Consider the following 24,804-nt stretch of genomic DNA (forward strand, 5'->3'; position numbering starts at 1 on the left):
TCAAAGTAAACTTTATTGTCATCTCCGCTACATACAGTCCAGTATATAGAGAGACGAGACGACGAGGCTCCAGTTACAGCAGTGCAAGTAAACAAACAATATATATAAGAAGAGTAAGAAAATAAATATACACTTTAGGACTAGGGGTAAAGGGATCAATAACAATTGAAAATGTATATTTTATATTTTGTTGATCTAAAGTCTCACACACAACCCGTTTTTAAACTCTAAAAAAAGAGAAAAGAAGAGGAGGAGCGTAGCGACTTCCACAGTCGCTAGATGCCGGGGACTGAGCCTGCCTATTTGCCTGTCAACTTTACGCAATAATGCCAGAGGTGGAATTGCTTGCTTGTTTATTAAAGTGCTTGGAAAGTTTACAGAGCAATGTGATCGGCTCGCGATTCAAACTCTTAAAACATCACAGGCTCTAATGCAACAAGGGGAAACTCGTTGTGCTGCGGTCAACAAAAACTACGCCAGAGGGGGTGTTTGCCCAGGGCGCCAAACAGGCGTGGTGTGGGGTGTTCCCCACGAGAGGAGCAAGGATGGTAGCAAGGTGTTTTGCAATGTTATAAGTGGCTGAGTTTATGCTACTGACTATGGGTCTGAGTGGGACAGCTTCCTTGTGGATTTTAGGAAGTCCGTAAATGCAGGGAATGGCATCCCCTGGGTAAAGGCAGTGATATGTAAGGCGATCAATGATTTTGTCCTTTTCAAAGTCTTGAAGGCAAGCTATAACTTTCTTTTTGTAGCTGCTGGTGGGGTCTCTCTTTAAAGCTTTGCAGGTATTGTTGTCACTGAGGAGAGTAGTGATCTTTGTGTGGTAATCTGTAGTGTTTAGGACCACGGTGCATCTTCCCTTATCAGCTGGTAAAACAGTGATGTTGTGGTCTTTGCTCAGGGAAGCGACGGCCTTCTTTTCCTGTATTGTGAGGTTGGACGGAGGGACTTTGGCACTGGAGAGGGTGGCTGAGACTTTCATCCTGATTTGCTCTGCTTCTGTCTGTGATAATTTATTAATCCATATGGCCGATTCTGTGGCTGTGATGAGGTCCACTATGGGCAACTGTTGTGGAGAAATGGCAAAATTGAGTCCTTTGGCTAATACTCTCTTTTCAGGTTCAGTGAGATTCCGGTCTGAAAAGTTCTTAACCCATTTCTCCTGACTGTCTTCAGGTGTGTTTTCTTCTCTGGGTTGTGTAGGTTCAGAATGAGGAGTGTGTGTTTTTGAAAGCAAGGTGTGAAATTTCCTGCGTTGTCTTTCTTTTCCTTTCGAGTGTTGGGCCCGCTGAGCCTTGTCCACAAACTTGTAAACCTCTTCTAAGATTGGAGAGGGTAGAAGGGTTTCCAGTTCCTGCAGAGTCTGGCTGATCTTGATCTGGAGGGCATCTATAGTGAAATGGACCTGTCTTATCCTTTCACTTAAAAGGTGATTTTGTGCTCTCTGTAGAATCAAGTCTGCTCTGTATCCCCTGACAGTGGATCCAAGGCGCAGGCTCTTAGGAACAATTCTGCTTTGTCTACATCTTAGGTTGAAACGGAGATGGTTCCTATAATCCGCTAGTTTCCTTGATTCCCTTTCATACTCCCGCACCAGTTGAAGGGTGTTCCTCCCAAAATGTACGGCAATATGTCTGTGAAGGTTCTCAGTCACCCAGGTCATTGTAGTCATGACAAAAACTGGTTCACCCGAAAGACAAAACTCCAAAGCACAGACTTAACAATGTGGTGTATGCTGTACAGTGCAGCGAGGAATGCCCAGACCTCTACATCGGAGAGACCAAACAGCCACTTCACAAGCGCATGGCACAACACAGAAGAGCCACCTCCACAGGACAAGACTCAGCTGTCCATCTGCATCTTAAGGATAAAGGACACTCTTTCGAGGATGCCAATGTTCACATTTTGGACAGAGAGGACAGATGGTTTGAAAGAGGAGTGAAAGAAGCCATCTATGTCAACTGTGAGCGACCATCTTTGAACAGAGGCGGTGGTTTACGACACCAATTCTCTGCCATCTTGTCAATGGAAAATTGTACTTAGTAGTCAGTATAAACTTTTAATGATATAAGTTTGTATATGGTAGAATACTGCATGAAACCATTTGTGTTTATTGAAAGGATGTCTCATCCTAGGAAGTCTGTAACATTCCAGGGTGTTCTGGCTTTCAACCCCACATCCTAGGAGCATGAGAAAGTTCGTACCTTGTTTTATTGTTTTACGGTAGGATTAACGTAGTTATATCTGTTTCCAGTCTAAGTGGTTTTGGTTTGATGAACTGCTGGACTTTCCAGACCAGCAGTTTTAGGGAAGTCTTTATGGGGTCACACTCTGACCCCCCCTCACACACACACACCACACACACACCACACAAGCACCCACTGAAGTGTATAAATAAAGGACCAGGGCAAGTCCTCAGTGCGAGTCTCTGAGTCTCACTCTAGGCTGCCCTTGCTAGCAAGAAATTCTGTGTGTTTCTCCTCTCTGATTCTCTACTGAAGAAGTGTTTTAGAATATATCTCTTAACACTATTTTGGTATATAAAACGGCCGCAAAGGTTTAAAGTCACGTGATAAATTAGGTTGAGTTCGCCGAAAGGAACTGAATTAAATTTAGGTTTTAAAAGTAGTCGTAATTACTTCGTAAAAAGATAAAATAGGTTTAAGTTCGCCAAAAGGAACTGTGTTTAGACTAGTTTTAGAGGTAGCTGAAAATACTTCGTGACAAATTAGGTTTAAGTTCGCCAAAAGGAACTGTGTTTAGACTGGGTTTAGAGGTAGCCGTGAAATACTTCGTGACAAATTAGCGCGCAAATGTCTATATGTGTGTGTGTCTGGAAGTAAGTTGATTTTACAGCACAATATGCTGCTGAATTACTTCCATTTTTGTTTTCTTTGCTGAGGCTCAAGTACTGGTGACAAAGGAGAACGGTTGAGTTTCATCTCATAAAACTGATACCGCTTCACCGTTAGGGTGAAGTTGAAGGCCGTATCAGTAAACCACTCTGAAGTCAAGCGTGCCAGCGACGGCCCAGCAAAATCTTTGAAAATGGAAAATAAACAAAAGGCTAAATTACAACTTATCTTTAATGTATTCATACTAATAATAGCAAGGATAACAACCTGTAAACTGGTGTTAATGATGAAATAATATTAATATGAAGAGGCACCTCAGTCAGTCATGATGTGAGGTGGATAATTGTTGAAAGTAATCTGCATTAAGCTTAGGGTTGCTCAAATTTAGTACAATGACATATGAAGTAAAATAGGTAAATACTTTAACTAATTACGTGCATAGAGGCACTTGACCTGTTTGAAAAACTGTCATCCTAATATGAGCCATTGTTGAGATATAGAGCACACCTATGAAAACAACTAATATGCTGAACCCTGTATGAAGCAGTTGAAAACTACATGATGGAGAAGCTGAATTGAATATGAAAGTGCAAGTCTTTGCCACTGTGGGGCAAAGCACGCAACCACTGTGTGAGGTTGCGTTGTGGTCTCTTCTGAGCTGATGAGCAAGCTACACATTATCAGATCGAGAGCTGGCTAACCACCATTGAGCTCATAGTGATTGATGAGTGGAGTGACTTTGCTTAAGAGAAGTCACCGATTACATTAATGTTGACTGAGTACATGGGATGATCCATGTCTGAGGCAAATTATGGAAATATTTGTAGTTTACTGATTTGAAAAAACCTGCACATGATACTTGTCTTGCTGATGTTGAATGCTTTATTACTCTTATGATACAATTGTTTACAAGTGTGCAGTTTGATTTCACTTCCAGATCTTGTTTTCCAGGCCATGATGGTGTGTATGCAGGCTCCTGGCGGAGCCTGGTGTTAAGCAAACTTAATATGCAAAGCACGCTAACATCTTTTATTGCAGGGTTACGGAGCTACTCCAGAGGAGACACCCTGATGTTGCCTGGGACGTGATCTAGCTAACCTTTTTCTTTAAGACAGGAATCTGGTTTTGATGAGTTGACTCATGGGAGTGTCCATGCGTCAAGAGGAGGGGTCCAGGATTAACATGAAACAATGAATTAACATTAAACTATGCTTTATATGATTTTTGCAGCAATTTGTGTGATTAACAGTTCATTCAACGGGTATTAAGCCTATGCAAGTGGTGCATCCATGCTCAAATGAGGCTTTGATGGCCTATAAGTGAAGTTCACTGAACTAAAGAATGTGGTTTGATGATTGTTGACATGCTCTCCAAATAGAAGTTTTTCCTCCTAGCAAGGAAATACAGGTGCAGCAGTCATCTCCTGAGAAATCTTCAGAGGCCCGGTGAGAAACAAGAACCATTCCAGGCATAGCTGACAGCCCAGGCAGTGGTTGAGGTCATAGGTCAAGCTGGTTGGGGCCCATCATGAGATTAGACTTTGGAGCCACAGCAAGGACCACGAAACTGCGTTGGAATGAGAGCTGTGCCAAGGGGGATTTCCAGAGGCCAACAGAGGAGATTTTGGACAACAGACGGGCACCTGAAGGATGAGGGGAGCGTGCCAAGCTCCATCGACAGTGCAGGGGGAGTCCGAGGATGACATCATGATTCTGTGAAAAGCACATGAACCAGAAGCTATGGTGGTGATGACAGCAGTTTCCTATGAACATCACCTAATGCTGTGCCACTGTACTGTGCATACGATGACACTCTGAAGACTGCTGGGATCATAACAGCAGTAAGATAACTGAACCCAGCACCCTTTCCACAGAGGGTTTTTTCTGCAGAGGATGGACAGTAGAAGAGTCATAAATATTCCTATCGCAGGACGAAGGCCTAAAGCGAGGTGATGGGGGTTGATAGAGGCCATTTCAAGTGCTTCTGACCACTCCAACTGCCTGCAAAATAGCGGAGAGACCCTCCTGGATACATCAGAGCCACTGCAAAAAGGTTGAGGTCCCAGAGGATTCCACTTCCTCCACAGAAATCAACTAGTAGAGGAAAGTTTCACCCTCACTTGGTTGCTTCAGTGGCGAGGGGGAAGTGCTGATTGGGCGCCCGTAGGGAATTGCTCGCACTTCAACCTCCAGCCATTGGCCAACTCTAGAGTAACCAAGTAGTAGGGTGTGACGGACCTGTACGTAGCCATGGGAAGGTGGACCCTCCTGGTTACCTTGACTACGACGCTCACCTTTACAGGACAAAGACAGAATCAGCAAATACAGACTATTATGTCTGCTCTCATATGCCCAGCACGCCTTTGAGACAAATCCAGCAGGCCCAAAATCAGGACTATGTAAGCGATACAAGTGACTGGTTTTCTTGGCTTTACACTGGCTCCTGGTTACAGGTGCTAAAAGGACTACTCATCAGAGTTGGGATATTTCTACTTTTATTTTGTGTCTTTGTAACGTGTATACTGCCATGTTTAAAACTCTTGATTAACCGCATAATATTTTCCACTGTTGCTGATTACATAGCCGTGACAAGTGATGATAATGACTCTGACCTGTTGGAACATGAAGACTTTGTGTGACCAATGACGATGTGACAGAAAATGTACAACAAGATGTTACATACTGATATCTCATTTAAATTTATACTGACAACAGGAGGGAATGTCAATGGAAAATTGTACTTAGTAGTCAGTATAATCTTTTAATGATATAAGTTTGTATATGGTAGAATACTGCATGAAACCATTTGTGTTTATTGAAAGGATGTCTCATCCTAGGAAGTCTGTAACATTCCAGGGTGTTCTGGCTTTCAACCCCACATCCTAGGAGCATGAGAAAGTTCGTACCTTGTTTTATTGTTTTACGGTAGGATTAACGTAGTTATATCTGTTTCCAGTCTAAGTGGTTTTGGTTTGATGAACTGCTGGACTTTCCAGACCAGCAGTTTTAGGGAAGTCTTTATGGGGTCACACTCTGACCCCCCCTCACACACACACACCACACACACACCACACAAGCACCCACTGAAGTGTATAAATAAAGGACCAGGGCAAGTCCTCAGTGCGAGTCTCTGAGTCTCACTCTAGGCTGCCCTTGCTAGCAAGAAATTCTGTGTGTTTCTCCTCTCTGATTCTCTACTGAAGAAGTGTTTTAGAATATATCTCTTAACACATCTATAATCCAGTTTTGAGTTCCCTCCCCAGACGCCTTAACGCCCACTCACATCCTGGGCCATCTGACCTCAGGAATTCGCATGATAAGGTGGGGCCAGGTTTCACAATGAACTCCCCCGAAACTCTGGCTGATTGGGACCCACACCCAGTTTCACACCTTGGCTCAGGCGATTAGAGGATCATCAGGGGGTCCTTTTGTCCCTCTGTGGGGGGATACTCCCACTAGGTTTATATCTGGGACTCTCCACCATTTGACCTTAGAACTGAAGAAGCTTCTCGGATGAGAGGTGAAACGTCTTCAAGCAACTTAAACAAGTCCAGATGCTTTTCTTTGCAAGCTCCTTTGACTACAATGACCTGGGTGACTGAGAACCTTCACAGACATAACTAACTAACTAACTAACCAACCAGTATATAAAATCAGAACAGTAGATAAAATCAGCAGTTAAAATGTAGGTTTTGAAATTTAAGCTTAAAAGTGTGGATTTGGTGTTTTATTAAAATGTAGCTGAGAACAGGTGAGTCTTCAACCTGGATTTAAATAAACTGAGTGTTTCAGCTGATCTGAGGCTTTTTGGGAGTTTGTTCCAGATATAAGGAGCATAAAAGCTGAATGCAGTTTCTGCGTGTCTGGTTCTGACTCTGGGGACTGATAAAAGACCGGATCCAGATGACCTGAAGGATCTGGAAGGTTCATACTGGGTCAGGAGGTCACTGATGTATTTTGGTCCTAAACCATTCAGAGCTTTATAGACCAGCATCAGAACTTTAAAGTCTATCCTCTGACGGACAGGCAGCCAGTGTAAAGACCTCAGAGCTGGACTGATGTGGTCCACTTTTTTGGTCTTAGTGAGGACTCGAGCAGCAGATTCTGAATGAGCTGCAGTTGTCTGACTGATTTTTTAGGTAGACCTGTAAAGATGCTGTTACAGTAATCAAGCCTACTAAAGATGAATGCATGGACTAGTTTTTCCAGGTCCTGTTGAGACATCAGATCTTTTATCCTTGAAATATTCTTGAGGTGATAGTAAGCAGATTTTGTTATTGTCTTAATGTGTTTTTCTAAGATTAGGTCTGCATCCATCACTACACCCAAATTTCTCGCCTGGTTTGTGGTTTTTAGGTGTATAGATTGAAGTTCTCTGGTGACCTGTAATCGTTTTTCTTTGGCACCAAAGACTATTACCTCAGTTTTGTTTTTGTTTAGCTGGAGAAAATTGTGGCACAACCAGTCATTCATTTCCTCAATGCATTTACCAAGAGCCTGTACAGGGCCTCGGTCTCCTGGTGACATTGTGATATATATTTGTGTGTCATCTGCATAGCTATGATAGTTTATTTTGTTGTTCTTTATAATCTGTGCCAGTGGGAGCATGTAAATGTTAAACAGAAGGGGTCCCAAGATGGAATCTTGGCGAGGCTGGGCAATGTAACTTTGATTGCTCTGTTGAGGGCGGGGCTCGATGGCGAACCTTTGGCTGCTCTGGTGGGGGGTTTATGGGGGACAAAAAGGGATTGGACCAGGGGGTAGATCTGAGCCCAGCATTGACCCGCTTCATCATCTCCTCAGTGAATTTCAGGTGTGGGGAGGAGGGAGAAAGGGAGGGGGAGGAGGGTGATGGCCTGTCAGGGGTTTGGGGGACTGGGGAAATTCGTGGTCCCTGGTCCTGGTCGTTGGTGTTGTTGAGAGAGTTGGAGGCAAATAGAGACCCCTCTTCTTGCCTCAGATGTCTCTCCTTTCTGAGGCTCTTCCCGGGTGGGGGCAGATGGAGCTCCTCCTCAAGGTTTCTGCTGGGCTTTGTCTGTTCTTGGAGTACTGTTTGTTCCTCTTTATGAGATAACTCCTCGTTTATCTCAGCCTTGGCACCAAGCACAGATGGATGACGTATGGAATAAAACAAGTTGGAGGTGAACAGTAGATCAGAATCAGAATCAGCATACTTTATTAATCCCAAAGGAACGATGAGCTGTATCACACAGGAAGCGATATATTTTTTTTAATCAGATAACTGTGTTAAAATGTTCCAAAAGCCACCATGAGCACAAACAAGGTGGAGCCTGTTGGGTCTAAGTCAGACCCCGCTGATCCCAGAACTTATTCCCATGAAAGAAAAACAAGGCAACAGCGATCAATCTTTTTACTTGCAAGGGAGGCTTGTCGGTACCATAGCACATCACAAAATGACCTCTCTGACTGCCCCCTCTCGCTCCCTTTTATTGGCAACGTTCACACAATAAACAATAGTTTACAACATGTACCTTCCCCACGTAACCCCCCTTGGTTACAAAGACAAGGCACTGTGTGTGTGTTATGTGAGAATGTGTGTGTGTGTGTGTGTGTGTAGGTGTGTGTGTGTGTGTGTGTGTGTGTGTGTGTGTGTAGGTGTGTGTGTGTGTGTGTGTGGTAGACCTCCTGCTGACCAAAGGGTCGTAGGGACGCAGGAAGCTTACATCAAAAGCACAAGGATGATAAAAGACTACAGCCCTACAGCCCCCCACCTAGAACCTCGAGAATCTGGGGAGGGGAGGACAGAAAGAATTCCTTTCACAGAATTAAAACAATGTACAAATGGCAAACATAAAAATGACAATATTTAACCACTCACCCTAACAGAGCCCCAGGGGACATAGGTGGCGCCTAACAGACCTCAATCTTCTACATGTCTCTGTGTGATAAATAGCAACCCGGTAACTGAAACATTGCTGACCCTAAAAAAAAACATAGCTGTGGCTTTTTGAAGGGTGAGGCAGCTCTCACTTGCTCTGGCAAAACAAGTTCTGTAATTAAATCGCTGGTGGGTTACCTAATGGTTACGTAATGCACAAGTGAGATATGCATCTCACCTGTGCATTGCCACAGGGGCGGGAAGATGATTGCTAAACCTATCCTGGGAGTCCCTACAAGGAAGCTCTAGCAGTTTTCACATAAGTAACACAGAGAAAAACCACTGACACCAGATGGAGATGGCACTTTTTGTAGATTTTAACTTCTCCAGTTCCACCACCGTGCTGGCTGCTGCTGTTCTCTTGCTTGTTCTTTATCTCCTATCTGTCAGTTACATTTCTAAGGAAAGAGGGAAGGAACCCCCAGGACCAAGACCTCTGCCTCTGCTAGGCAACCTGTTGCAAATTGACCTCAAGAGACCCTACAAAACTCTGCATGAGGTAAATTAGGCCGTCTTCTCGTTCAAAAGGAGCAGCTTTAATGAAAGATTGCAATGTATTTAATGCTATTTCAGTTGTGTTTTGCTTAATTTTTATTCTTCCAGCTTTCAAAGACATATGGGTCAGTATTTACAGTTTATTTAGGAACCAACAAGGTTGTGGTCTTGGCTGGGTACGAAGCAGTCAGAGAGGCACTGGTTAACTATGCAGTGGAGTTTGGAGAGCGCAACGTCTCCCCGATATTTAAGGACCTGAACAGAGGTCATGGTATGAAATTCTTTCATAATACCATTTATTCTGTTTCATTTTACTATCACAAATAGTCCAGTCAACATATGATACCTGGCTTCTTAGAAATAACTAACAGCACTTATAGCTGTTGTGACTCACATGACTTCATGAAATACAGGTTTCCTCTCCATCCAGAATTTAAAAACAAGTTTATATAAGTTTAGTGCTACATATTCCTTTAATGTTGAATGTCTTCCGTGAGTATGTGACCCTGTTTGTGTAGTAAACTATGCAATATAGCACTTTTATTATGAAATTGCTTCAATCATCCAGGTAAGGAAATCCCAAAAAGTTGATCCTATTCATCTCGACGTAGTGTTTTCTGTGGGATAAACGTTTTGTCACTCATCCAAGTGACTTCTACAGTCTCAGCTGACTGCAAGATTCCCCAGCTTTATAAATAATGTTCATTGACCAATGATCATGAATCTGACATTTTTAGTCAGCGGCGCTAATTTCAATACAATAGAGGAACAATAGAGTCACATGTACAATTTTAAACTATTTAGGGAAAAAAGACAAATGCAAATGTACTGTACTGTAGTAAAAACACTACATCCAGATGAACAGAATCAACTTTTTTTTTTTTTTTTTTTTTGGGGGGGGGGGGGTATAAAATGTGATATATTCAAAAACAAAAACGACTTCAAAAGTTAAAAAATGTAAAAATATTCATTGTTTTCAGCCCTTCCTTACTGGTGGTTTAAGCCTTGTCAGCATGTTTCTATTTCCATCTCATAAAAATTAGTTAATTGAGTTTTTTAAATAGAGGATTTTATGTTTTGGAGGAATTTTGTTTGCAAACGGAGAATCATGGAAAGAGCTGAGACGTTTTGCCCTCACCACCCTTAAAGACTTTGGGATGGGCAAAAGACTTACTCAGGATAAAATCCTGGAGGAGTGTGGCTATCTGATTCAAATGATTGAAGATCATAAAGGTATGGCAAAAGTACATGAACCATGAACTGCAATTTAAATGATTTTTCAAAATTAGCACACCTCTAAATGTTATATTGTGCATGTCTGTTAGCCCATGTATGTATTTATTTATTTTAGATTTTTTTTCTTGTGTATCACTTTTACAGGAAATGCTTTTGATACAGCTCTTCCAATAAATTACGCAACAGCCAACATTATCTCCTCTATTGTGTACGGAAGCAGATTTGACTACGGTGACCCTGTATTCAAGAATATGGTGAAGCGAGCCAATCAAACCATATGTGTCTCAGGTTCTGCATCAGTCCAGGTTGGCTTTTTGACAGATTCGATGAGTTGGTAAAGTTAGCCACGATCACATACATTCATATATGGAAGTAGAAAATTCTGTGAGACTAAAATCTTATAAATTAAATTAAATTAGCAACAACAAACAGACCTCATGACCTGATGTTTACTACGTGCTTCGTATCTTAGGCTCCCATTCTACTTTTGAATACCCTAGATCCCACAAGTAAACCAGCAGTGCTATGTGGTCCTATGAGGTCTATAGGATTAGACTGGGCCTGATTGTTCAAGACTTTGTAAGTGAAAGGATTTTAAATTCAACTTTGGATTTAACAGGAAGCCAGTGAAGACAAGCAAATATGGGAGAAATATGCTTGCAGTCAATACTCTCGCTGTAGCATTTTGGATCAACTGAAGGCTTTTCGGGGAGTTAGGATAATGGATTGGATTTATATAGCGCTTTACAATGCCACTATTCATTCACTCTCACATTCACACACTGGTGGAGGCAGCTACAGTTGTAGCCACAGCTGCCCTGCGGCAGACTGACAGGAGCGAGGCTGCCATATTGCGCCATCGGCCCCTCTGGCCAACACCAGTAGGCGGTAGGGTAAAGTATCTTGCCCAAGGACACAACGACCAGGACAGAGAGCCCTGATCGTGGCCTGATAACTGATCCATCTCATGTCATGTCTGTCTTATCTGGTTGTTTTGCTTTGCTGGTTGTTGTCTGGCCTCCACCTCGTGACCTGCCTGGCTGAACAGGGATCCCAGGGGCTAAAGTCCCCATCGATATGGCTCTCTGGAAGGCATACACAACTCCCTACAATAACAAGGCTCTAAACATTCAGTGAAGAAACACAGGCTAGAGCCAAAGCTGTAGCGCTGCTATTAGCAAATCCGGCTCTATCTGGTGCATTGGAAATCTGACTATTTGCTTTTTCACAAGCTTTTTTTTAATTATTGTTATTAATGCTCATTGATGCAAAGGCAGTACTTCTTAATCATGAGATACAATAAAATGTATATATGACACAATATGCACTGATAGTCATTAAGAAATTAGATGGTAAAGCTACTTGAAAATATCAGATATCTTTAGATGCACAGCAACAGTAACTTTGTTATTTTTGATTTACATTATTTCTGTGAGGGGAATTTTAAAATAGGTCAAGTCATCGCTGCTTTCATAAAAATGAAAACCAGGATTTAGTGAAACAATGTGTAATAATAATGTGTGGACTTTAATTTTTTTTTATATTTAAACTATAACATGTGTCATATGACAAAGTAAAATCTATTTAATTATATTTCTAATAATTCAGTGTATTTACTTGGAATAAGCTTTGTTTAAGTTTGTTTTTTTTCCTGCAGCTTTTTAACATGTTTCCCCGGCTGTTCGGTTGGATAAAAAACCGCCAGGTGATGTTAAAAAATGTTGAGATGAATGTCAGAGATATAAAGAATTTAACTAAGCATCTGAAAGAGACTCTGGAGCCCGGACTGTGCCGAGGGCTTGTGGACTGTTTTCTGATTCGGAAACAGAAAGAAGAAGTAAGACGATATGTGTTTTTTAAAATTATGATATTATTATTTACACTTTAGGTTTGATAGCAATAAGCAATGTGAGTGTTACTTCTCTTAGGACTCCTGTGTTTTGGATACTCACTACAATGAGGAGAACTTGACATTCACAGTGAGCAACCTGTTTGGTGCTGGCACTGACACCACAGCAGCCACACTGAGATGGGGTTTGCTGTTATTGGCTAAATACCCACACATACAGGGTAAGGAATTGGACAAGATATGCAAGTCTCACCCCAAAAGAATGTGGGTGATAAGAAATACCACACTGTTAATTTGGGTTTCACCCAGGACTGTATAGGCGTTGGTTGAATAACAATGGTGTTCACCTTGGGGTGTCGGTCAGAACATATAGGACGCACAAATAAGGTTATTCCTTATTTACTGTTATTCTTTAACACAACAGCACAGTGATGCAACCACAGGCTTACAGGGGTGGTGTACAACTCGGGGTCTGTGTGTATGGGCTCAATACTAAAGTAATAATGGTATTTCTGGTATAGCACAACTTTATCCTTTCAGTAGCTACCAAAAGTTAAGGGACCTAGCTTAGGATATATCCAGCTTCAAACTGTATTACCCTTCCAGGACCTGAAGCTCAGTAAAGCACCCCTCTGCCAGCCAAACCCATCTATTCTCTGACTGAAGTGTTAAATTTATGATTGACATGACATTGACCAATCAGGTGAAAGGCAGAAAAATTGGGACAAAATTTGTACTCGTAAGTTGAAAGTCACACATAGCCAGGAAACTTGAGTGTAGAGTTTAATATGCAGTTTTTTGCTTTGTATCTGTAACCTCTACGGTGGGCCTGAGAGGCCAAACGGACTGCAACTTAAGAAAACACCAGCAACAAGAAAAACGCTGCAAAAACACACACACATTGAGCTCTAGTGTTGCAGACATGCTATTGTAATAACATGGTTCTGATCACTCCAGCCTAATTTCAGTTGTTGGGCGAAATTTTATTTGTGGTTTTTCTAAATTTAATCTTGAATGGCATTTTTGCAGTTTTGTCTTTCTAGTCTGACCTAGCTGACTCTTTTACTGCTATATTAATAACTGCGCTGTGCCCTGGAGCGGCTTAATTTTTTTTGAAATCGCAATGGCACACTACCCAGACGACTCTGACTCGGACATGGAACTTACCTCGTTACCTATGTGCCAGATAGTTGAAAATGTGACTCCTAGCCTTAGCCAACAAGTGGTGGAGTTAAGAACTGAGGTGAATAAGCTTAGTGATTGTTTACGTGACTCACTGAACATACAGCAGAGTTTACTAAAGCAGTGGGATCCCACAGTCTCTTGTTTTCCCAATGGCCACATCGACACCTCATGTTCCTGCGAGGGACAAAACTGAACCCACCAACAGTACCAATCCGTTCCTGCCCAGCAACCCATTTCAACCTACAAATCCTTTCCTCCCATCTCACTCACTCGAGCTCAGCAGCACTTCCAGAGTGATTGCGGCAGCTTTACATCACGCCAAACTGGAGCCTCCTGTGTATGCTGGGGACGGCAAAGTGCAACCTGAGGACTGGTTAAATGCAGTTGGCACATACAAAGCCTCATTGAACCTAACCGATGGGCAATTGCTAAACGAACTGCCACACTTTCTTGCAAAAGAGCCCGGGAAATGGTTCAAGGCATTGAGCTCCCACATCACATCATGGGCTCAATTCTGTCAACTGTTTAAGACAGCTTTTCTGCCCTCTGACAGCCAAGAACGCATCCTGAGAGGAATTTTGGATCGTGTTCAGGCTCAGGACGAACCGCTCCCAACCTTTGTTGCTCACATGTTGAGTGAGTTTGACAAACTGAAGAGTCCTCCACCTGAAAAAGACAGAATCGACCTGATTATTAAACATGCTCTTGAAAAATACAGAGTTGCCCTGTATGGCGCTAATGTCACTTCTGTAATGGACCTGCTGCTACGTGCTCATGAGCTTCACTCAGTGCTTGGACCACAAAGACCACAGCCTGCTTTATGTGGCAAAGACAACTATAAGCCTGAACCTTACTGCTTCAAATGCTCTCAGCCAGGGTTCACTACACGCACCTGCCCAAACTGTAACACCCAACCTCATTTGCCACAACGAGCCTCAAACGCCGCTAGGCATGGCCCAGTCCAGCCATTGCCGGCACCTGGCCCCTCTGACCCTGGCCATGAAAAGGTGGAATTAAGCAGCACCACATCCCAGCCACAATACAGGCAGTCGGGAAACTACAGGGGGGGGGAGGACATTTCACAGAGGCCAACCTTCCCCCAGTTACTAATGGAGCCTCACACGCCCGATTCACTACAGGGTGGACACAGTCTTGGACACTTGGAAGACAATTTTTCACAAGTCCACTGGAATACCCCACTAAGAACGAAAGTGAACTTCAATGCTTCATCTGTGGATGCTACCCTCGACACGGGTGCTTCCCTCTCGGCTGTACGAACAGATCTCATTCAAGTAAATGACTCTTACCCTAGAAACACAAGTGAGTGGAATGGTCCTGCAGTTAACCTCGCCAATAATGCTCCCTGTATCCCTGAGGGTGTTATTTGGCTCAATATTGGATTCATGAACAAGAACTTTTACCAGCGTTTTGCAATAATACCAGATTTGTCCTCTCCTTTCATTTCTGGGAATGGATTTTATGGCAAGAGCTTCTGTTTCTATTCACATTCCCACTAGAACAGTGGGAGGACATTGAGGACATCCCCTGCCCACTTGCAGACGATGAAGAGGACCTTCAAAATGATTACTCACATTCACCTGGAACACTGATGTCTTTGGACTTGATTCGCTCAGACTTAACAGCCAAACTGTCTGAAGCAAGTCTCTCAGAGAACAACAAGGATGCTTTACTCAATCTGCTCAGCAAGTTTAGGTCCTTGTTTGATGGTCAACTTGGTCGAACGGCTCTCACTGAGCACGCCATAGAGACTGGCAATGCAACACCTGTCAATCTCCCACCCTACTGCACGTCACCTGCTAAGAAACGTGTGATTGAAGAACAAGTGCAACAAATGTTGAAGGACAACATCACTGAACCTTCCACAAGCCCTTGGGCAGCTCCTGTAGTCATTGTAAATAGAGCGGCTGCGGAACCAAGGTTTTGTGTGGACTTTCGAGGGCTCAACCAAGTTACCCGAAAAGACTCTTATCCCCTGCCTCGTGTAGATGAGTCTTTGGACTTTCTGGCACGGGGAAAGTTTGTCTCGACATTGGACTTAGCGCGAGGCTATTGGCAGGTTGCTGTAGCAGAGGACTCGAAGCCTAAAACTGCCTTCATCTCTCACTGCCGTCTCTTCCAGTTTCGGGTGCTGCCCTTTGGGCTCTGCAACGCACCTGCAACTTTTCAGAGACTCATGAACTCTGTGCTTGCTGGCCTCATTTACAAAACGTGCGCAGTCTACCTGGATGACATTGTTATCGCCTCACCTACCTTTGAACAGCACTTGGTGGATCTTGAGGAGGTGCTGGGCAGACTCCAAGCTGCTGGCTTGTCATTGAAGCTCAAAAAGTGCCAATTCTGCCTCGATGAATCCACCTTTCTCGGGTACCGCATCACATCATCAGGAGTTAAGCCCGATCCAGACAAAGTAAAGGTGGTTAAGGAGTTTGATACCCCAACCTCGGTGAAACACGTCCGTTAGTTCCTTGGCTTGACTGGCTATTATCGGCGCTTCATTCAGAATTATGCCCGCCATGCCGAACCTCTTCACACCATCACCAGAAAGGACAATGCTTTCTGCTGGGACGACAGCTGTCAAAGTGCCATGGACACTTTGAAAGACCATGTCACTTCAGCCCCGGTCCTGTCATTTCCGGACTTCAACCGTCTGTTAGGATGCCTGGGTCGTTGACCCAGGGTTTTTGAGTTTATTATATTATTTAATATTTCTAGTCTTTGGGTTTTCGTTAGAGTCATGTCTTATGGTTTGTCTCTGTGTAATCCTTAGTTGCTGTCTCCCCTGTCCGCTATATCCCCGTGTCCAGTCAGTGTCTGTGTCTGCCCTGGTCCCACATCTCTGTTCCCTCTGTAGTGCCTGCATGTGAGTCTGTGTCTTTTGTTCAGTCTGTGTTATGTGTTTCCTGTTTTACTTTGAAGGTCTCTGTCTTATCTCAGTGTGTTCAGTTTACGCTTCCTTGTCTCGTCAGTTCTGATTTGCCCCAGCTGTTTCCCTCCTGTTGTCCATTCCCTGATTGCTCCCTCTATGTATTTAAGCCCTGTGTTTCAGTTTGTCATTGTCGCGATCTACCGTTTATTTAGCTGTGTGTTTTTCCCAGTCCTCCAGTGTAAGTTTATTTTTGATATTTCCAGTTATGTTATATTTGAGTTTAACATTAAAGCGGTTTTGAGTTTAAGTTTTGCCTCCGAGTGTCTGCACCTTGGGTCCTATTCCTGTCTGCACACAGCCGTTCCCTAACACCGTCCCTTTTCCATTCACGCCGATGCGTGTGACATTGGTCTCGGGGCAGCGTTGATGCAAAAGGATGACAAGGGTCGTGAGTATGTTGTGGCTTTTGCTAGTCGCTCCCTTCACAAAGCTGAACTCCCCTACTGCACTTCAGAGAAGGAGTGCCTTGCTGTGATATGGGCTCTGGAACACTTCCGCCCATATGTTGAAGGTGTTCATGTTACCATCTTTACTGACCACAACAGTCTCAGGTGGCTCATGTCTCCTCAAAACCCAACGGGCTGACTCGCCCGCTGGTCACTTCGTTTGCAGGACTTTGATTTCACAATAGTGCACAAACCTGGTGCACAAAACAAAGTTCCCGACGCACTGTCACGCAACCCTTTGCCTCTGACCTGGGACAGGCCGACTGATCTTTTACCAGATCATGCTGTCATGGGCAGCCTGGACATTCGTACTCTGCCCCCCGTCATTCTGGCTGACACAATTGACACGTTCACAATTGAGACAGCTGCAGTTAGACGATCATGTCACAGGTCCACTCCTCAGAGACATTGAAGCTGACTCTCTGAACAGCTCAGACAATGCCACCTTGTTACAGTATGTTGTGTATGACTCTCTTTTGTATTACAGAGAGCCCCTACTTCCATGAGAGGCACCTTGCTGGACTATTACCACGACCACCCCCGCAGCAGGTCACTTGGGTGTTTCTAAGACATTGGCTAGACTGCGTTTTAGGTTTTTCTGGCCCAAAATGGCAGCTGATGTGAAACGCTATGTGATTTCATGCTCAGTGTGCCAACTCACCAAGCCAAGTCAGAAAAAAGCAGCCAGTCTTATGGTTCCCATTGTCCCCCAGAAACCCTGGGAGTATGTGGGTGTGGATTTTGTTGGGCCACTTCCCCGCACCCCCACTGGTAATGCTTATTTGATCGTGTTTGTTGACTATTTGACTAAATGGGTTGAAGCCAGCGCTGTCAAAGAAGCTACATCTCAGGTAGCAGCTGGTAAATTCGTCACTGACATTTTTGCTAGACATGGTACACCCACTTACCTGATTTCTGACAGAGGGTCTCCTTTTGTGAGTGAGCTTTTTGAACATGTTGTTTCTGCCTTAGGCTCGGTGCACAGACTCACTACGGCATATCACTTTCAGACAAATGCTACTGAACGCGTCAACCGGACTCTGAAAACTGCAATCTGCGCTTATGTAGGTGATAAGCACACATCATGGGACAAGTTTCTCCCTCAGATTTGCTTTGCTCTGCGTACGGCCCCCCCATGACAGTACAGGTATGACTCCTGTCATGATGCTTTATGGTCGTGAGTTAGACACCCCGCTTGACCTTATCACTCAGCCTTCTACAGCAGGTGTTGATGAACCGGGTGTGCCTTACCCTGAGACTCTGAGAGCCTCCCTGCAGGAACCTCACGACCACGCCAAAGCAGCTCTGGACTATAGCCATGGCAGACAAAAGCATTACTATGACTTGAGATATCGACATGCCACGTTTCGTGTTGGTGACCTTGTGAGAGTTAAGACGCACCCCAGGTCAGACGCTCAGTCTAACTTTACTGCTAAACTTGCGCCACTGTTTGAGGGACCATTGTGTGTATCTCAGAGACTCAGTGATGTTAATTACAGGCTCACTTGGGTGGACTCCGGTGTGGATGCAGGTGTTTATCATGTTGTGAACATGCAACCGTTCCATACCTGGGACTCTCTCACTTCCAAAGAACATTCTGTTTCATCGCCTGCTGGGAGAGAAACCGCAGAGGATCTGAACTCTGACTCTCAGGCCCACCCTGGCCCCCCTGCAGACACTGACATTGACTCTGAGCCATTCCCCTTTGATTTACCGGACATTGACTCTTCTTCTGGTGTGGGAGCTGTTTCAGACAGTCTTTCACCCAGATCTGTCCAGCACCCAGCTGCTGGTGGACATTACATTCTCAGGCCCAGACGTTGCCCCTGAGTTACGTCTGATGATGTCTACTCACAGTTCTTTAGAGACGCTCACAACTCGCACTATGCCTAGACGTCCACCGTTGAGTCAGTTTACAAGGTGCCTCTTGCTATGTGTTAGCTTAACCTACATGCTCTAGTCTGGACCATGTTTTCAATAGTTCAACTCTCTCGCCACAAGGGGGCTCTCGAACACAGTCGACAGTCTTTCCAACACACATAGTTGATATTTATATAAGGTGATAACAGATAAACACTAGGGGTGCAACGATACTCGTATCGATATTGAACCGTTCGATACAGTGCTTTCGGTTCGGTACGCATATGTATCGAACAATACAACATTTTTAATTTATTTTATCAACTTTCCTTCTGACGGTGCTGTCTGTGTTGAGCGCTCAGTGGATCTGCGCTCGACAGTGCAGCCTAGGCGGAGTAGTCGAACGCAGATTCACTGAGCGCAGGGCAAGCTAGCGAGACAGAAGTTAAGCTCTCCTTGCAACATGGCAAATTGAACCTCCCCCACTCTCATTCAGATCTGGCGTTTGGAACTATTTTGGTTTTCATGTGATGTATGACCCTGAAGGTAAGCGCGTCATGGACTAAAGTAAAACAGTATGTTGGATGTGCCAGCAATGCTCAATTACATGGGTGGGAACTAGTGTGTTAGCGCAGTTAGCTCGTTAACGTGTTGGCCATCTAGCCCCACGCATGGGGCAATCCGCGGTAGCTCGTTAACGGAGATTTGCCGTGTTGTGGCATTAACCTCATTTCAGATTGACGCTGACAGCACTAGTGGGAACACAACGAACATGACTGCACATTTACGCTGACATCATCCTAGCGCAAAGACAAGTGGAAGCAGACAAAAACAACAAGCACGCATGCTACAAACTTTAGCCGAGTCATTTAGACAGCCGTTAGCACATGATTCTCCTTATGGGGACCTGATATGTTTAATATGCTGCTGAGAATATAGCCCAGAAGAAGCGTATAGTATAGCTTTTATTTTGGAAAGAGCCATTTCTCTGTAATAAACTCTCTTTTCCAAAGATGAGTGATTCCTCAATCAGATACAGGGCTCGCTAAATCGCTAGCCCGACGTCCCGGGGCTAGCGATTTTTCCAGTCGGGCTGCCAAAATCTATCTCTGCCCTGCCCGTCGGCCTATCGTAGGAAGGAAAAATATATGTCAATGCTTTTGCATTCTTTCGGAAATGTAGCTGGGTAATTATGTCATTGGCATCGGTGAGCCACTGTCAATATGTGACATATTGAAATCGCGTTTGAATTTGCGCTTGTTTTTTGCTTTCACTTTGCAATCGCGCGAACTGTGTATAGAGAGCGACAGCACTGATTGGTGAGTGATGATAATTTGCGCACCAATTCCTCTGACATCATCTTATCAATCGTTAGCTTACTATGCAAACATGACAAGTGAAATCTCCCGCAGCAAGCTTAAACATGTGAGAGGTTGATCGCGCAGAGAATCGCTGAGCGTTATGTGAGTGCGTGTGTAAAAGCAGCAGGATATATATTTTAGTTCTGCTGAGCCAAATAAGACAGGTCAGGGTGAAGAAGTGACAGCCAAAGAAAAGCTTACCACAAAACGGAAAAGTTATGACAAATCAGACTATAAGGCAAAAAGAAAGTGCAGCTTTATGGTTTCATGGACAAAAGAATTTCTGTGGCTGCAATATGACGAGCTAAATAACCAGGGCTGCACATAAGTGGTCCGCAGGTGCGCATTCGCTGTCAAAATAAAAAACGCGCACAAGATAAGAAGTTGCAATGTGTGTTTGCATACATAAGATTTTCTGGAGGAGGACAGACATTTGTTTAGAACTCTTAAAGATGTCAAAGAAGCTCCTTTAAGCAATTACTTTGGTGTTCCTCCACCTCCAAAGAAATGTCAGAAGGAGTCCAAACCACAAAAAAAGCGCGTATTCTCGGACAAGTGGTTGCAGGAGGTGAGCTGGCTTCAAACAAATGATGAACGCACAGAGATGTGGTGCAGAATGTGCCGTGAAAATTTAATAAGTGACAAATTAATAAAAAAGGCATGAACATTTTTTTTGTATCGAAAAAATATCGAACCGTGACACCAAAGTATCGAACCGAACCGAACCGTGAATTTTGTGTATCGTTGCACCCCTAATAAATACGTATACAGAGTTCAGTGTCCTGTTGGGGTACAAGACCAAGGACTTCAGTTATGGGCTTACTGACATTTCAGCATGTGATATCAGAGAGAAAAGGCAAAAAATTAGGAGTTTTGTCGTTGTCACTACCAGTCAGTGGTAAATAAATACACAGCATGCAAACAATGTGCACCATAACAATATTCTGTGTATAATTTTAGATTATTATTATTTTTACACATTTTAGCAGATCTGTTAAAACTAAGGTGGACAAATCTGTTTCTTTATTTTGTCTCTGCAGAGCAGGTCCACGAGGAGCTGAGCCGGGTAGTAGGAAGCCGTCAAGTTTGTGTAGATGACCGGAAAAACCTGTCGTACACTGATGCAGTCATTCACGAGACTCAGAGACTGGCGAATATTGTCCCCATGTCTGTTCCTCACCAAACTAGCCAAGATGTCACCTTCAAGGAATACTTTATCAAAAAAGTCAGCTGCTGTACCTAAATATATTTTAACATCTTGATTCACTTCTGATAACCTGAACTGGTTCTGTAGATATACATCTACATGAGAAATCTTCTGTTTCCTACAGGGAACTATTGTGTTTCCCCTTCTCACCTCTGTCCTGTATGATGAGAGTGAATGGGAGAGCCCACACACTTTTAACCCTTCACATTTACTGGACAAAAAGGGTCAATTTGTCAGGAGATATGCCTTCATGCCCTTTTCTGCAGGTATGACAACTTTGTCAGGCTTTTTTGAGAAAATTCTCACTAGCGCAGACATGATTCGTTTAAATGAGTGTAAACTCTTTGCATTTGCAGGTCGCAGGATGTGTCTCGGAGAAGGTCTGGCTAAGATGGAGCTCTTCCTCTTCTTCACCTCCCTCATTCAGCGCTTTCGTTTCACTCCTCCACCTGGAATTACAGAAGATGAACTGGATCTCACACCAGCTGTGGGATTCACCACCCCTTCTTCATCTCATATGCTGTGTGCTGTCAGTCGCCACTGAGAGACACATGGAACTTGACATTATAGCGTTTACTTGTGACAGTAGCATAAGCAATAGCATCAAACAGATGTCAGCATTCTGAACAATAGGCAAAGTTAGATGTCAAGGTAACAGATTTTTCTGGCTACTTTTTAGTTTTACTCCCTACAGTTTCAAGCAAATATCTGTACTTTCTACTTATTACGTTTTCAAAACAGGCTCATTACTTTGGCTGTAATGCATTCGGGGGGAGTTATTATCTCGTCACTGCGGACCTTTGTTTGTTTATTAATCACCAGTGGATAAAAAAAAGATGACATGTGTCAAAGTCAGGGATTAAAAGTGATTGTTTTTAAGTGTCAGTTAATTTCCAGTGCAACTTTCCTCTCAGCTCAACAAACATCACAAACACACAAAGTGTTTGTGTGCAGTTTGTTTCAAAGTGTGTTGCTAGCTAAAGGTCCAGCTGCTGTATTTCACAGGGAGAGAACAGAAAGAGAGCCAACTTCACTCAGAGATGGAGAAAGATAAGAAAGACAGGACAGGAGAGGAAGAAAAGAGGTTAGATTCAAAGGTAACGACTGCTCAGCGGTATCTGATAAACTGGAAATTTAAAGCCTACATGGAAGTCATGATGTTTTTAAATCAGATGTTGTACATTTGTACATGTGACATTATGCTTTTTCATGTTGTTAAACATCCTGTGAAACAAACTGATGTAGACTAACTTTATTATCTAATGGTTGCATGAAAACCTTGCTGTAGGTTAGTGCAGGATAAACAGGTTAGTTTGTTGTACTGTGAAAAGTGAAGAACACACTGGTCTTTAAGAACAGAGAAAGAGGAGAAAGAGCGGACTCGACAGCGGAACTCCTTGCAGATAAACATTGTGGTTTATTTACAAAGTGGTGAAAACAGTGAACAGCTGATCCAGGTACAATGAAAGGTGAGTGGGTGGTTTTCAATATTTAAATCTGCTTAGCCAGCTACTTTAGAGCAACAACCAAAGTTGTGGAGGAAACTGAGCTCTATAATGAACACTCACAGTCCAAGCCATTAACAGTCAGGTTTAGGGTCGACCAGACTTTAGTTTGAATTTGTTTTGTTTTGGTTTTTAGGCAGTAATTTATTAAAGGCTTTACCTTTTCCATTGGTGCAACCTTTTAATTTATTTTTTTTAATTTACCTATGCTGTGTCTATGTTTAGTAGTTAATACCCAGGTAACATCCTTAACCACATTAGTTGTTCTTCCTGTTAAAAGCGGGGTTTTCCTTCCTACTGTTGCACTTGCTCATAGGGAGTCATATGATGGTTGTAATACAATTAATTGAAAATTAAAAAGACACAAATACTGAAATTGTTACTTTACAGAATTGCTAGACGACCAGATGCTGGGGCAGAGGAAGCATGTTCACTGCAGACCAAGAAACCCATATAGTCAATATGGCGATTGCAAATAATCCTATACTTGGAAATAAACACTTGTGTTTGTTTTGATGTGTGTGAATAAACACCAGTACTTGAAGTTTGGATCCCTCTATGCTTACGGATCTATGACAAAAGTATGAGCTCAAACTGACATAGCCTACCTTGTGCACAGAGAAAGCAAAAGCCAGATGTGTTTTTTATTTATACCATCAGTGTGTAGTTGGTGCATTGTGTGCTTATTAATATGATGGCTTGTGTTAACTGTTGGATACACAAATACCATTTTTACAAAAGTGTGGAGAGTTAAGCAAGGGGTATTCGCTTTTACAAGAAAACTACAATGTTTTGCTGATTGGGTGAAGAGTTTTCTTATTTGTGTGTAGAGTTTTGCAAAAATAGCCAATAGTTACAAAAAATGTGCTCAAGCCATCACATTAATAAGCACACAATGCACCAACTACACACTGGTGGTATGAATGAAAAACACATCTGGCTTTTGCTTTCTCTGTGCACAAGGTAGGCTATGTCAGATTGAGGTCATACTTTTGTCATAGGTCCATAAACATAGACGGATCCAAACTTCAAGTACTGGTGTTTAATCACACACATCAAAACAAACACAAGTGTTTATTTCCAAGTCAAAACGAAATAGTAATTTCACTGAGGAAAAAAAAGAAATCAGTCTACACCGTGTCGTCTCTCTGGATCTGGCCACAAAATTTTGTCTACATCACATGCAATGTCCTCTAGTCGAAGCACCGGGGAAAATATCTTCTGGAATTTTACATCTATGGTATTGTTGTGTTTCTCCTTAGAATATGGCAGTGCTACAGATCTTAGTGCAAAGTGACTGTACTAACCGATTCTCATTTCAAAATGTCCTTATGATGCTTGCTACAGTGTAGCGGCTCGAATTAGGCTGAACCCGTTGGCCAGCTTCCCTCAGGGTCATTCCACGGTTGATTACATGGTCCACTATTGTAGCTCTGATGTCATCAGCAATTCTATTTCTTACTCTTCTTACCCTTCCTCTCCCCCCTCCTCGTCCTCCTCTTGCTCCTCCTTGTCCTCATCGTCCTCTTCGTCCTACTTCTTCACCTCCACGTCCTCTTCCTCGGCCTCCTCTACTTCTCACTCTTCCTGCTCCCTCCATTGTACTCCACACACAGAGCTTACCTGTATTATAGTGCTTGGGCTGATTGCAAAGTGAACTAATTATCTAAAAAAGTTTTCACATGTGGCAGTGTGCCAGACAGTTGGCAAAATAGTGTAAATAATAGCCATAAATGTGTATAGTTTTGCTAGGAGTGCGTTGATCATCTGGAAATTGAGTGTAAAGCAGTGAGTTGTGTTTACAGTTCTGCAAAAAGAGTGCTGTGCAGTGGATTGTAGCTACAGGTTTGCAAAGTGTGTGTTACAAAATGACAAACTGAGTGCAAAGCTGTGTTTGTGCTTTTAGTTTTGCAAACTCAGTGAGTGGTTTTGCTATAAGTATTAATAGTTTTAGAAATTG

General features: G+C 43.2%; 1 protein-coding gene and 1 pseudogene across 1 annotated transcript; both read left to right on the plus strand.

The window, feature by feature from the left end:
- The first annotated feature begins 8,735 nt into the window (after positions 1-8,735).
- LOC146520036 (cytochrome P450 2K1-like) lies at positions 8,736-23,122 on the plus strand. Its single transcript, XM_085155692.1, has 9 exons — positions 8,736-9,252; positions 9,357-9,519; positions 10,332-10,481; positions 10,629-10,789; positions 12,142-12,321; positions 12,413-12,554; positions 21,173-21,357; positions 21,464-21,605; positions 21,696-23,122. Exons 1-9 carry the CDS (start codon positions 9,046-9,048, stop codon positions 21,881-21,883), a joined length of 1,518 nt encoding a protein of 505 aa, XP_085011818.1. The 5' UTR covers positions 8,736-9,045; the 3' UTR covers positions 21,884-23,122.
- Positions 13,242-15,057, plus strand: LOC146520037 (uncharacterized; annotated as a pseudogene).
- Positions 23,123-24,804: the final 1,682 nt, after the last annotated feature.

Source organism: Neolamprologus multifasciatus, chromosome 4, assembly GCF_963576455.1.
Source record: "Neolamprologus multifasciatus chromosome 4, fNeoMul1.2, whole genome shotgun sequence".
Taxonomy (NCBI): Eukaryota; Metazoa; Chordata; class Actinopteri; order Cichliformes; family Cichlidae; genus Neolamprologus; species Neolamprologus multifasciatus.

Bases quoted from the DNA above. Each gene is read 5' to 3' on its own strand.
- LOC146520036 (XM_085155692.1), top strand. From the start codon at position 9,046: ATGGAGATGGCACTTTTTGTAGATTTTAACTTCTCCAGTTCCACCACC. The intron at 12,322-12,412 runs GTAAGACGATAT...TACTTCTCTTAG, and splicing joins TTCGGAAACAGAAAGAAGAA to GACTCCTGTGTTTTGGATAC. The intron at 12,555-21,172 runs GTAAGGAATTGG...TTGTCTCTGCAG, and splicing joins TAAATACCCACACATACAGG to AGCAGGTCCACGAGGAGCTG.